Genomic DNA, 13,250 nt, shown 5'->3' on the forward strand with positions numbered 1-13,250 from the left:
TTCTGATAAAATAGCACATTTATTAAAAAGAGACAGCATTTTTCAGCATTTCCCATTTTGCAGATATCTGCATCTGAGTCAGAAGATCAGGGGTCTCAAATACATTTCTCAGTCCACCTGCTGCTGCCTACAGCCCTCAGAAGAGCATGTATTTATCCAACACACGTGTATCTATAAGGTAGGACTCATATTGCGCACACACTCACTGTCTCACACATTCACAGTGTGTGAACGGCGGCAGACCTTGTTGTTGGCGGTCTGCTGCCTGGACGATGGGACAAGTTGGCTGATGTCTTACTGTTCAAATTTGTTTAAATTAATCTCACATGTTCAGTTGCTTTGAAAAAGAGAGAAAAAAACAGCAACATGCCAAAAACAAATCTACATTAATTACAGAGCGATTCAAAAGACTTTTTCAAGATGACATTTTCAAGAAGATTGGGTTCATGGCAGGAGAATAGAAATCTGTTGACAAGACATGTTTGTTTTCCCTGGTTTATTTCACTGGTTTACCAGGTGAAACTAAAAAGGATGACAGAAATGAGGAACCTTTAGCGTCACGTTGGGACACTGTGTTTAAGAATTAGGATGGAATGACAGCAATTCTTTGGTTCTCATGTGGTTAAAAAAAACACTGAGAGCAGATCTTCATTCCACTCCAGTTCACTGAACTGTGAGGTGTATTGACGACAACGGGTCTAAAAAGCAGGGGTAAGACTGTTTGAAACAAGTTGTGGACATATACTTTTACACACTTTTCTTGACTGGCTTTGCTCCTAGAAAAGTTGAGGTTAGTAACAGACCCTAGATATATAATAATTCCACTGACAGGTGTGTCTTACTCCTAACTACAGTTGTTTGTGTGGAATGAAAATCTAGCCCTGAAAAGTGTTCAACAGAAAAGAAGGAAAAAAAGAGGCAATTTTTTGATAAAAGCCAACAAAAGAGCAACCTCAAGGCGAATGATGGTAAAGCACAATGTATTCAATAATTCAAGGCAACAAAGACAAACACACACAAAAAAACTGACATTTAAAAATACATGAGGCAGTGCAAAATGTCACACCAATAAAATATCACGTTTTAAAAACTTGAAATAAAACGGATCCTGAGGAAAAAATTCAAACAAATCCAAGCGTATTATAAAATATCTCCAGGTCAGCCCCACTCTGATTTAAATTATATATAATAGAATGGAAGATCCCATATTTTCAGATATAATCTCATTTATTTGACGTTCTGACAGTCAGTTCATCTGGCTGCCTGTTAGATTTTACTTATACTCTGTACCAACAACCGTTCCTCCCCAGAAGAAAGGCCACAAAGTCTTCCTCACAACAAAATTTAAAAACCCTATCACCTCAGCTACGACACAAAATCGATGAGAACAGAACAGCTGTCACACAATAAAAAGTGTGATCTTGTACCTTTATATACACACGCAACTGTGTAGACTAATAGAGGAACAGAATATGGTGGCTTTGGTGCTGAATTAAATCAACTTTTTGCATCTTTTCAGAGAAAAAAAAAGGTGCTTATATGTCTTAAATATGAATTGAGTTTACAACAACAACAGGAAGAAAAAAATTTTTAAAAAATCAAGAACTGCCAACAACTGACTGAATATTTTCTGGCACAAAATTCTTACCCACCATCAATCAAACTGGGAAGGAGAATCAAGGAGTGAGAAAGGATCCACAACACCTGAATTATTAATTGTTTTTCCAAGTACTGCTTATGGCAACAGCAGTACTGGTGAGGGGATCGGGGAGTAGGGGGGGAGGCAGGGCATTTAAGACGCATTAGTGAAACAGGCAAAGTTACAAAATCGTCCTTGGAGTAGAGCTAAGCACTTATGGGAGGTAACTAGATACATAAATAGGTGGGTTCACAACAATTCCACCAAAACTGAAGAACAACGCTGCTTTTCAGTCTGCGTGAAAGCTAAAAAGAATATCACGGTCCAAAGACTCTTGATAACATGGCCATGTAGAAAAGAAAAGGCTCAAAGAATACATTTTGTCCCTTGTTCAATTCAAGGACCAGAACATGTAGCTTAATCGCACTGAAAGTTCACACTGAATCGACGCAACAGTACAGCCCATGCTGAAGAGTTTTAAGACAACGGAACCGAAAAGGCCGACAGAACAATGTGGAGACTTGAATGATGTATAACATCTGGTAAACATCGAATTTTCTACCTACGCTAATGTTGTGCTTTCTCACTTCTTATGGCAGGTTGGCGAACTTGCTGTGTGGTGTGTGAAACGAGTGCATCCACTGGCACAGATTAGTTTATTTCTTTAACATTGAGGTGCAGCGGCCGGTTCTCTCAATTTAAGATGGAGCACTGGAGGTTATGGCTCATCAGAGTCAGCACAGTATTCTGTTGTAAAATCAAAGACACTAATTTATGACAAAAAATAAACAAAAGCACCCCAGCAACTCTCTCTCCGTTTTAGACACCGGTGTAAAATGTAGAAACCCCTCGACTAAATCCTAAATCACTTGTCTTTAGCAATTTTTGATGAAGACGTACTATATGCTCAATTTAACTGCTAACCACAGAGGACAACACAGAATCTATTCAAATTTAACAGGCCACCAATTATTCCATTTCCCAACAAAGGAAAAAAAAAACATTCTTTGGTGAAACAAAAAGGCAGGCATGCATCATGAGTGAATGAATAGAAAAAAGGCAGAGATTACATAAAATACAGTGACGTAATGATCCTGACTCACTGGAGCGTAAGCATTTCACAGCATAAACTTTGCCTCTCACTAAATACAAATGTAGTGTCCCTTACTGAAAGAAACCGTTCTGTTAAAGGTTCTGTGTGTCAATATTAAAATGGATCCATCCTTGGAAAAAAATTCTGCAAGGACTTTCAATTTGTGATCACTGCAGAGGACACTTGAATGGCCCTGAATCGGTATTTGGATGAACAAAGCCAAAGACGCCTGTTGCGCATGACCACACGTCACTGACAGATTTGTGAAACCCAACCTTTGTTTATGTAAAGGCAAGCTGACGTAGACAGCAAATGAGCCCACCAGCCACAGAGCTGATCGAGACTAATTTCCTCCTCCTTTCAACACCTCGTGAGAAGTAGATGATGGCACATCAACAAAAGGACTAACCGTCTGACTCGTGGTTTCTATTCTATTTGACCAATTTCTCGGCAGCAAGGTTACACTTCTGACCAGATGCTGAGCAGGAGTGTTAAACAGAGTGTGCTTCCTGGCTACACCCAGTACAAAACAATGCTTTTACTTTACAAAATGGGCCCAGACTAATCACTCCTGAGCATCCCTTAGCTGCGCAAATGTGGTTTCAATCCATGAAGACGGGCGTCTGTAAATCTTGCCCAGCCTCTGAGTGGAAATGACTAACATTGTTCAAACGGGTCAGCAGAGGTGGATGCAGAACACATTCACAAAGGAGCGCAGAGCATACACTTCCTACACCTCCTGTTCTTCACTCGATGGTACTATCACGACAGCAGCGTTTGCTTCACCTTGCAGTGGCTCTCCTAAAAGTTATTGTCTCTTTGTGTCGTCCTGATTTTCTCCAAGCCTTCAGCTCTCTCCCGTGTGTTTGCTTTTACCTGTGCTGCTGTTGCCATCTTGACCCCCCCTCCCCCTTTTACCTCCCACCCCACCCCCTCTTTCTTCATAGGCCCACGTCCATCTTATCCTCCTGACGTTTCCTCCACCGACGGTTTCAAGCTCACAGCCGGCAGAGGCAGAACAGTGTGGGGATGAACACCCCGAACGCAACAAGGATGGGAAACATTAGGCTGCTGTTGTCAGCTGCATATGGGTTTGGTGTTCGCGGGCCGGACTGGACCCTGTACTTGGAACCTGCCGGAACCTTTTTCTTCCCACCTTCCTCGCCTCCTTCACTATCTTCCTCTTCATCGTCCTCGTCGTCGGACTTCACCAAGCCAGGGTGAGGCTGAAGTTTTGGTACATCTGGCAAACAAGAAGTGAAAGTTAAGGTGGTTGAGGATTGTCTAAATCAGGGGTGTCAAAGTCATTTTAGTTCAGAGACCACATACAGCCCAATTTGATCTCCAGTGGGCCGCACCAGTTAAATTATAGCCAAATAACCGATAAATAACGACAACTCCAAATTTTTCCTTTGTCTTAGTGCAAAAAAGTACATTCTGAAAAAGTTCACATTTAAGGAATTATCTTTTTGCAAAACATCATGAACAACTTGAAATTTCTGAAGAAAATAAGTTAAATTTCACCAACATTATGCCTCAGTTCATTTACACTCTGCATGTTACAGTTAACAGAATACCTACAAAGGCACAACACATTTAGTCACAGGAATCTGAAACTGAACAATAGAGTATTTTACTTTATGATCAAAACAACAAAAGTCAGACAAAATGCAACAAAATATTACAAAAAACGAGACAGAATGACAAAAATGAGACATAAAATGACAAACACGAGAAACAAAATGAGACAAAACACAAAATGAAAAAAGAGACAAAAAAAGATACAATGTGACAATGTGTACACAATGCGATGGACAAACGGCACAAGCGAGACAAAAAAATACACAAATGACAGAAACGGCACTAAAAATGACAAAAGCGAAAAACAACATGACAAAACACACAAAGCACCAAAAATGAGAAACAAAATAAAAGTCTGATAAAAAAGAGAAAAAAACCCCAACAAAAACAATACAAAATATTACAAAAACGAGACACAAAACGACAAAGCAACAATGAGCAATATAGTATTTTACTTTACAATCAAAACAACTTGTCAAGGTCTAGAAATTATTTGGGGTTAGGGGCCGCATGTGTGACACCCCCAGTCTAAATCAAACCAAGAAACGGATACACAAATAGCCTGGATTTATCGAAGAATTTGTATAGAACATAGCTACAGTTGTGTCTACAACTCAAAATGCTGACATCTGGTTGACTTAGCTTTGCATGAAGATGCTGAAGAGCATGTTTGTAATCTGTGGACTCACCTTCTAGTGTGCCCTTCATTACATAGAGAGCGCAGATCTTGGGGTTGTCATAATAACCCTGGAATAAAGAACAGATCAGTGTAACAGCCATTGCATCAGTGCCAAATGTAAGCAAAAGAACACGGAGCCCTTGTGAACAATATGCGTTTAATGCCACACAGGAATGATGATAAACCTTGGTTCTAAAATCCTCCACAATTATTTCTACTTTCAACTGGTTGAAGAGTGCCGTTCTCCTGGTATAATACACAAATTGACATAACAACAATCGTTAAATGCTTTTATCCTTCATTTTTTTTTGGAAAGATCTAAACTTATCCCACTGTATGAATAAAAGATGAAAGAATCAACACTTGATGCAGCTGGAGTTCAGCCAAACAAGTAACAACATTCTTCCATTTGCAAAAAGAGCAGAAAGCGTGTCCCACTTGTATCTTTTTAGAGAGGAAAATGCAAACAGGGCCAATGATCTACAAAAAAACTCACTACAGAAACTATTCTGAAGTATGCCATCTTACAAATTTAGCCTAGAGTCACATGTTCTATAAACCTACTAACAAGCCAATAGTTGTCTGGGCTCTACCCAGAGCTTACAGCGATACTAATTGTGTTTGTTGAGAAAAGAAGCAGATATTTTTGCTGTAGCCTGAAGCAACTTGATCAGTACTTGTGAGGAGGTGCGGAACTTAAAAAACAGGATCTCTGACTGAGTATAATGGTACAAACAAGATTAAGTACATGTCAAATAAGCACTGACATAATTCTAATTGAAAGGCATTCTGTAGAAATGACACTTGAACACACTTTACTTCAGTGCATTGTAAAAAGATCTCCTGATAATAACACAGGCATGCTCTTAACCTTTTTTAGCAGATGATTTTGATCTGGCAGACATGAATTTTAAAAATAGAAGAAAATTAAGTGAAACATTCTACGATGATCAACCATTTACATAAAGAGAAGAACGACAGTGGCTCTGCATGCTGGACTTGAATCTCAATGAGCTTTGCTTAGGAGGGATTAAAGCCAACAGATAGACAATGCCATTTGCAGATTTAGAAAACTTACACATACACTCACAGGCCACTTTATTAGCTACACCTTGCTAGTTAAAGGTTGAACCCCTTTTGCCTTCAGAACTGCCTTAATTCTTTGTGGCATACTTTCAACAAGGTGTTGGAAACATTCCTCAGAGAGTTTGGTCCATATTGACATGATAGCATCATACAGTGGCTGCAGATTTGTCGGCTGCACGTCCATGATGCACGTCAACTGTTCCACCACATTCCAAAGGTTCTACTGCATTGAGATCTGGTGACTGTGGCTGCTACTGGAGTACAGTGAACTCATTGTCACTTTCAAGAAACCAGCTTGAGATGATTTGAGCTTTGTGACATGGTGCATTAGTCTGCTGGAAGTAGCCATCAGAAGATGGTCCACTGTGGTCATAAAGTGATGGACATGGTTAGCAACAATACTCAGGTAGGCTGTGGGGTTTAAATGATGCTCAGTTGGTGCTAAGGGGCCTAAAGTGTGCCAAGAAAATATCCTCCACACCATTACACTACCACCAGCAGCCTGAACCATTGATACAAGGCAGGATGGATCCATGCTTTCATGTTGTTTACACCAAATTCTGACTATCTGAATGTCGCAGCTGAAATGGAGACTCATCAGACCAGGCAATGTTTTTCCAATCTTCTGTTGTCCAATTTTAGTGAGCCGATTTGAATTGTAGCCTCAGTTTCCTTGTCTTAAGCCTGACAGGAGTGGCACCCGGTGTGGTCTTCAGCTGCTGTTGCCCATCTTCTTCAAGGCTGTGCATTCAGAGATGGTATTCTGCATTCTTTGGTTGTAACCTGTGGTTATTTGAGTTACCGTTGTCTTTCTATCATCTCCCACCAGCTTGCCCATTCTCCTCTGACCTCTCATATTAACAAAGCATTTTGGTCCACACAACTACAGCTCACTGGATATTTTCTCTTTTTCAGACAATTCTCTGTAAACCCTAGAGATGATTCTGCGTGAAAACCCCAGTAGATCAGCAGTTTCTGAAATACTCAGACCAGCCCATCTGGCACCAACAACTATGCTACATTCAAAGTCACTTAAATCCCCTCTCTTCCCCATTCTGATGTTCTAGTTTGAACTTCAGCAAGTTGTCTTGACCATGTCAACATGCCTGAATGCACTGAGTTGCAGCCATGTGATTGGGTGATTAGATATTTGTGTTAACAAGCAATTGAACAGGTTTACCTAATAAAGTGGCCGGTATGTGAATATCCACATATAAAATTTCACACTACAGCAGAGCAGTAGGGTACGCAGACGTGAGCAATCACCTGGTTTGCACTAGAAAGCCCAAAATATGCTTATTCCCATTTCTTCTCTCGTATAAGTGAGTATAAAGGGCATAGGGTTTGGGCTGTGTGGCCACATTTTGAGGCACCGGCTTGACACAGAGCCCGTCTCCTACATCTCTACCGTATGTAGTAAAGTAAAACGTTGATGATGGATAATGTGAAGGGGAAACACTGAAATCAAATTACTAACAGCTTGTTACTGCATGGCCATGTGAAATGATACTTAGTGTAACAGAGAAGTGAAAGAATGGCTGCTCTGCTCACAAATATAGCAATAGGTAAGGGGCCATTTTTATTGGATTTGGGAGAGATAATCATGGCCTTCATAGCTCTTTTAGAATCAGGAGACCAGGCTGATCCATCTAACCAAAACAGTACACAGAAAGATACACTTTGACTATGGGTTAGATTTAACAAGTCTGGGTCAGATAGGAGTCTGAACGTAGCTGATGCACAAATTTAAACTCTAACTTTCTATGAAACCTGAATAAATAAAGCTCAGTTTCCAAACTAAAAACTGGTGCTGACTGTACCACTGCTTCAAAACCCTGTGTGTACTCAGTCAGAAAACTTGTGTTCTAGAAATAAAATAATACATATCAGGACATTTTACTGTGATATTCAGTGAAGACAGTAGCAATAAAAAAAAAAAAAAATATATATATATGGAGATTTGGGGAGGCGGAGGACTACAGTAAATACTACAGTAAATACTGTCACATCCACTATTGATTGAAACATCAAAGGAAGATATAAAAACATAGTAAAAGATACACAGTTTAAATTATTCAAAAGAAAATACGATGAGGATGACCAACTTAGGAGTACTTAAACACACCAAGGAAATTAGGTTTAAGATATATTGTGGGCAGACAAATCTGTTTCGGGGGATGAATGGTGGCCAGAAGAGCAGAGGTTGTGGGGTCACCAGGGATGCTTCACCTGGCATTCTTCCACCCAAACTGCCAAATGTCGGCACTGATGGCAGCCCATGAAGCCAGCAGGGAGAGATGAAGGCTAATGACAGCCAAGAGGGAAACCCAGAGAACATTAGGCAGTAATGATTTGTTAATGGTTACATTGACTCTGCTGAAGGAAATAGGTTTTGCTTTGCTGTTTTGGGACACTACAGAATTAGTTATCATGTATGTTACAGAGGTCTTAATTTAGGGTTAGCCTGGTGATAGCGTGGATCACTCATTAGGCATAAAATAAAACAATGATTATTTTTGTAAGACAGTCTGACTCACTTTATAGTAACCTAGGAGTAAAATTTTGCCTGGTCTAGCGGCCATATGGACTGTCCTTTCCTAAGTACCACCAAGCAGCAAACATATTCACGACAAATGGAATAATGGGGGTAAATAGTACATAATTTTAAAAAATGCCTCACAATCAATAATGGTTTAATGAGAGCAAAGTTAAATGCAGCTGTGCAAGCAAGTAAACAAATATGATAAAGAACCAGTTAGACTGGGGGCTATTGTCCGTCATCTGCACTGTTCACACACTACTGGCTATTTAAAGACCCTTTCAGAGACTGACTTCATTATCATCATTAATCATTAATGTGCTGTCAGTTTTACGTCAGAGATCCAGACTAACTTTTTCACTGGTAGCACCGGTGCGACCAACTTTCTCATTTGGTCGCACCTCCCATCTTGTCACAGGCAAAACTCATTGCTTGCTGAACATCTGCTTATCGATAGACACCACAATTTACCAATGTTCCCTAAACGCCACACATTGCAGACACAGCTGCTGTTTGGTAGCTGCGGTGCTCAGACAGGTGTGTGACCAAAAGTGACCTTGAAAAGAGTAAACTATGACGTTGTAATGTCCTATTGGTCCAGTATATAACCGAGTGATGTAGGTGCACTCCGCATTTCATGACAAAACCACATTTTTAAGTGTAAATACCACAGTGCACCAAAGCTATGGAAGTACTACTTTCCACCACTGCGGTTAACACAGTAGCTGGCTGTGCTGGTTAGAGCGACACCAATACAGCTTATAGATCATCATGCACTCGCACAATGTGACCACTTGAAATTTTAACTCACACACTCTCAAAAAAAGGTTGCAAATGTGACCATTTTGGTTGCAGTCTGGAGCCCTGTACATTTATCATCTCCTGGGTCACTCTTACATACAGGTTGTGATGGCAATTTCTCTACTCAATCTAAATTTTGAAGGAAACGGTTGAACATTTAATGAAACTACAACATGTTGTTGTAAAATTATTTTAAAAAGCCATACATAATACTAACTTTAAAAAGCAATATGTAATACGTTAATGTGGTATGTAAGTATTCCAGGTGTGGGTAAGCAGTGGACAAAGCCTGGATAGTTGCACATTACAACACATCTTTATGTAGTGTAGGTTAGTTTTGCTCGAGCAAAGTTGTAGGTGAGCCGCTGTGCTGAGGTGCAGTGCATCAGACAGCAAGTGACATTTTGGGTTTTCACGAATATGACGACAACTTTGATCCACAGAGATGGGTATTTGGGGATTTAATCAACAACTGAAAGGGAGCTTGAACAGGTGGACAAGGAGGAGGTGTCAATGTGCTCATCTACAAGCAGCATCGATAATAATATGGTTTCCCAAAATGCCCAACTTTTTCTTTAAATCTTGTAATTAGTTGTGTTCTTAACATTTAAGATGTATCAGATAGATGGATTCATATGATTATGTCTTTGCTCCCTTGAACTCAAGATATTCCAATACAAAGTAAAATGACCTAAGTACTATCTGTTCTCCTAACCTCTGTCCATTGCACACTGCTGTTGACGGTCATCTTAAAATAATAAAACACTCTTTGGCAAAGAAAATAATTGAATAAAAAAAAGCCATTGAACAGCTAGGACACCACGTTTACATATGCATTGGGGTGAATAAGCATTCTGGTACTTATGTGTCATCATGTACAGCTGTCATTACTATAAGCTCTTTATATTTGACAAGGAAAATGATGAAATCTAAACTTTATAAAAACGTTTTTAATGTATCTCTGCTATCTCACAATTCAAGGAAGATTTGTCTGGCAAAATAAAAGAGCTGACTACCCCTTTTCACAGACAGTGACCTACAGAAATTGCTCAGATTATTAAAACAAACACAACTCACCTTTACAAACTCCACAGTGAGCTTGCCGTTGAAAGTGGACACCTCTCCTTGCACGCTCAGCTTGCCTCGTCTAATAGAGAAGGGCACTATCTCATCGTGAGCCGTGCTGTGACCCACTCGCTCAAAGATATCCAGGTCCTTAACCACCATATGGCCGTTTAGACGGACGTCAAACACCTAGAAACATATTTCCAAATTAGCGGTGATTAACATCTTAACCGCGCACACACAGCTTCACATTGATAATGTTATTAATAGAGTGCACTGATATTCTGACAACTTATGCAGACATGTGCATTAGAGTGTAAATGTGTGCAAAAGTTTAAATGTCGTCCATTATACACTACATAAGAGCTAGAAAAGAACATTAGACCACAGAAAGTTTACATAGAGCAAAGTATGCACAAATTGTCCCATCTAAAAAAAGAAGAAAAAGACAACTTTAATACACACACCATTTAAGACCTTATGTCTGATCCATTCATTTCCATACCTTTTGCTGTGACTGAGCAAAGTAAACCTCTGCATACTTCATAACTAGTATATAGTCTCCTTCTTCGCGAATGGGAACATCATATCCAAAAGTGTCTTCACTGTAGCGCTCTGTCTGGTACAGAATCTGGTCCTCTGGACTGGAGCGCAGTATTGGCAGACGTACCCCATAATCAGATGCTACAAAGGAGAATAACATCAGGCTCAGTGTGCACTTTGCTCACAAGACCTCCTTAATAGCAGCAACACTGGAAAACTTACGGTTTAAGACAAGCACAGCACCACAGTGCACAACCCATGACCTTTTCCTGCACTCAGTGTAATACTGTGCTGTTCTGACTCAAATACCAAGTTACCACACTGTGATCCGTCCAGCTTACAATAACAGTATCCCTGGATCATGAAAGGAGCCAAGAATGACTCTCTGCAGTCAGTGTGATCATATTAACACTTTATCTTATGAGCTTCAGGGTCATTTTATGAAAAACCTATCAGTGACTCTCACCTGAACTCCCGAGTTAGCTGGGGTTTTTTGTACAATAACTTGGGCATATTTAATGAAACAATTTTTAAACCAAAATATGATGTATATTTTCTAAGTTACAGGCCCTCAAAGTACAGAGGGATGGGTTGAAATTTTGCACTTTGTAATTTGTGGGATTTGTTTCGAGCATTTTCTCATAACCTCATAAGTACATGAGTTAGCCACAGGAAACAGCCAAACAATTACCTAATGCAGGCATATTTCAACACTCTGAAGAGATTGTTCAGAACTGAAGACTCTTGGATGAGAAATCTCCAAGAACCAAAAAATAGAAGTCCAGTTGCTTTAAGCTGAAGTTCTTATATTACCATGACCTGGGTGAGGTCCTGCTCTATGATATATGAATACCTGCTTCCTCTCCATGTTGAGAGGGGCGGGGCTGTAGCCCTCAATGCTGACTCCTCATTAGTTTATAGTGACTTGAGGAAGCAGAACCATGCAGAGGTTTCTGCAGGAAACGTCGGTTACTGTGAGCAACACCTTTTACCTTCACAATGTCACTCCAAGCAGCACCTTCCAGGTGAAGCCCAGCAGAGCACAAACACACACATTTGCAGTTAATCGCTGATAACTCACCTTTGCCAATTTTCCCTTCCAACGGGTCCTTTTTGAAGTGAATGCCGTGCACGTCTACGTGCGCTTCGCCCCCGGCATTTACAGCCCAGATAACCCGTTCAGCGAGGCTGGGGCCCCCGCCGTCCGCCCAGCACTGCTCGGTCAGCAGCGACAGCACCGCTGCGAGCAGCCCGGCGACGAACTGCGCCGTGACCCGCTGCATTGCCTCACACAGCCTGCTCCTGGACACAGAGACAGCCAGCGTCGGTATCTGCTTGCATGCGGCACAAACTCGGTTGCTGTATCGAAGCAACCCTCCCACATGTGACATTAACCGCACAAGAGCTAGCCAGCTTGTCCGGATGACATGAAACGTGATATCTGTTAGCCACTATGCTAAAAGCACCAATACCGGCAAAAGCGTTTGCACAAAAGCCCTCAGACCAGGAAAATGACACTTAGATTACAAACAAGTCTAGCTCGCACACTTATGACATACATCCTCTGTAACAATTAGACAAACACAAAAAAAACCAACAAGAGATTGGCAACGTTGGTTAGTTAGCTAGGCTAGCTAGCCAACCTACCTGCCTAACCAGAAATACTTGGTGAACGAGAGCCCGGCGACGGTAATGCAAATATGTCTTACCTTCCCCTTCCACAAATATCTCCAACCTGCCTTCTGCCAATGTGTAAGCTGCTGAAACAGCCTCACCAGCAGCCTGCTAATTACACTGGAAGATAACTTTGCTGTGTGCAGATATTCTCAGCTGGCCACAGCCTTCTCCACTGACTTTCATTCAATGTGTGCATCCAGAGGAACATTTGCTATGCTGTTAGCTGCTACAGTGGCTGGCAGAGTGCAGGGGGCGGGACAGAGCTACCTAACCTTCCCTGCACCTTGACTGACAGGCGTTCTGTCCAATCACAGCATCCCGTCTTGGCTTCCTGAAGCGTTGAACACATTTCATATCACAGACCAATCACGTCCTGCTTTGTTGTAACTAAATACGAACAACGACTTTAAATACTTTTTTAAAAAGGAATATCACTGGTTATGACCTTTCTGGGTTGTCAGCTATTTCCCTCGCATTGTAACCTCGACTGACAGACCCGGACAGACGGAAGTCCTGTGTCTTTTTTCCACGTCAAGTGAGAACGATG

General features: G+C 40.9%; 1 protein-coding gene across 1 annotated transcript; it reads right to left on the reverse strand.

Annotated features, from left to right (window-relative positions):
• Window positions 1-12,964, reverse strand: mlec (malectin). The gene is made up of 6 exons (XM_023278876.3): window positions 12,736-12,964; window positions 12,108-12,328; window positions 10,989-11,167; window positions 10,496-10,672; window positions 5,003-5,060; window positions 1-3,975 (listed from the first exon to the last, which is right to left on the reverse strand). Exons 2-6 carry the CDS (start codon window positions 12,307-12,309, stop codon window positions 3,731-3,733), a joined length of 861 nt encoding a protein of 286 aa, XP_023134644.1. The 5' UTR covers window positions 12,310-12,328; window positions 12,736-12,964; the 3' UTR covers window positions 1-3,730.
• Between the last annotated feature and the right edge of the window lie 286 nt (window positions 12,965-13,250).

The sequence above is a fragment of the Amphiprion ocellaris genome, chromosome 6 (genome assembly GCF_022539595.1).
Source record: "Amphiprion ocellaris isolate individual 3 ecotype Okinawa chromosome 6, ASM2253959v1, whole genome shotgun sequence".
Taxonomy (NCBI): Eukaryota; Metazoa; Chordata; class Actinopteri; family Pomacentridae; genus Amphiprion; species Amphiprion ocellaris.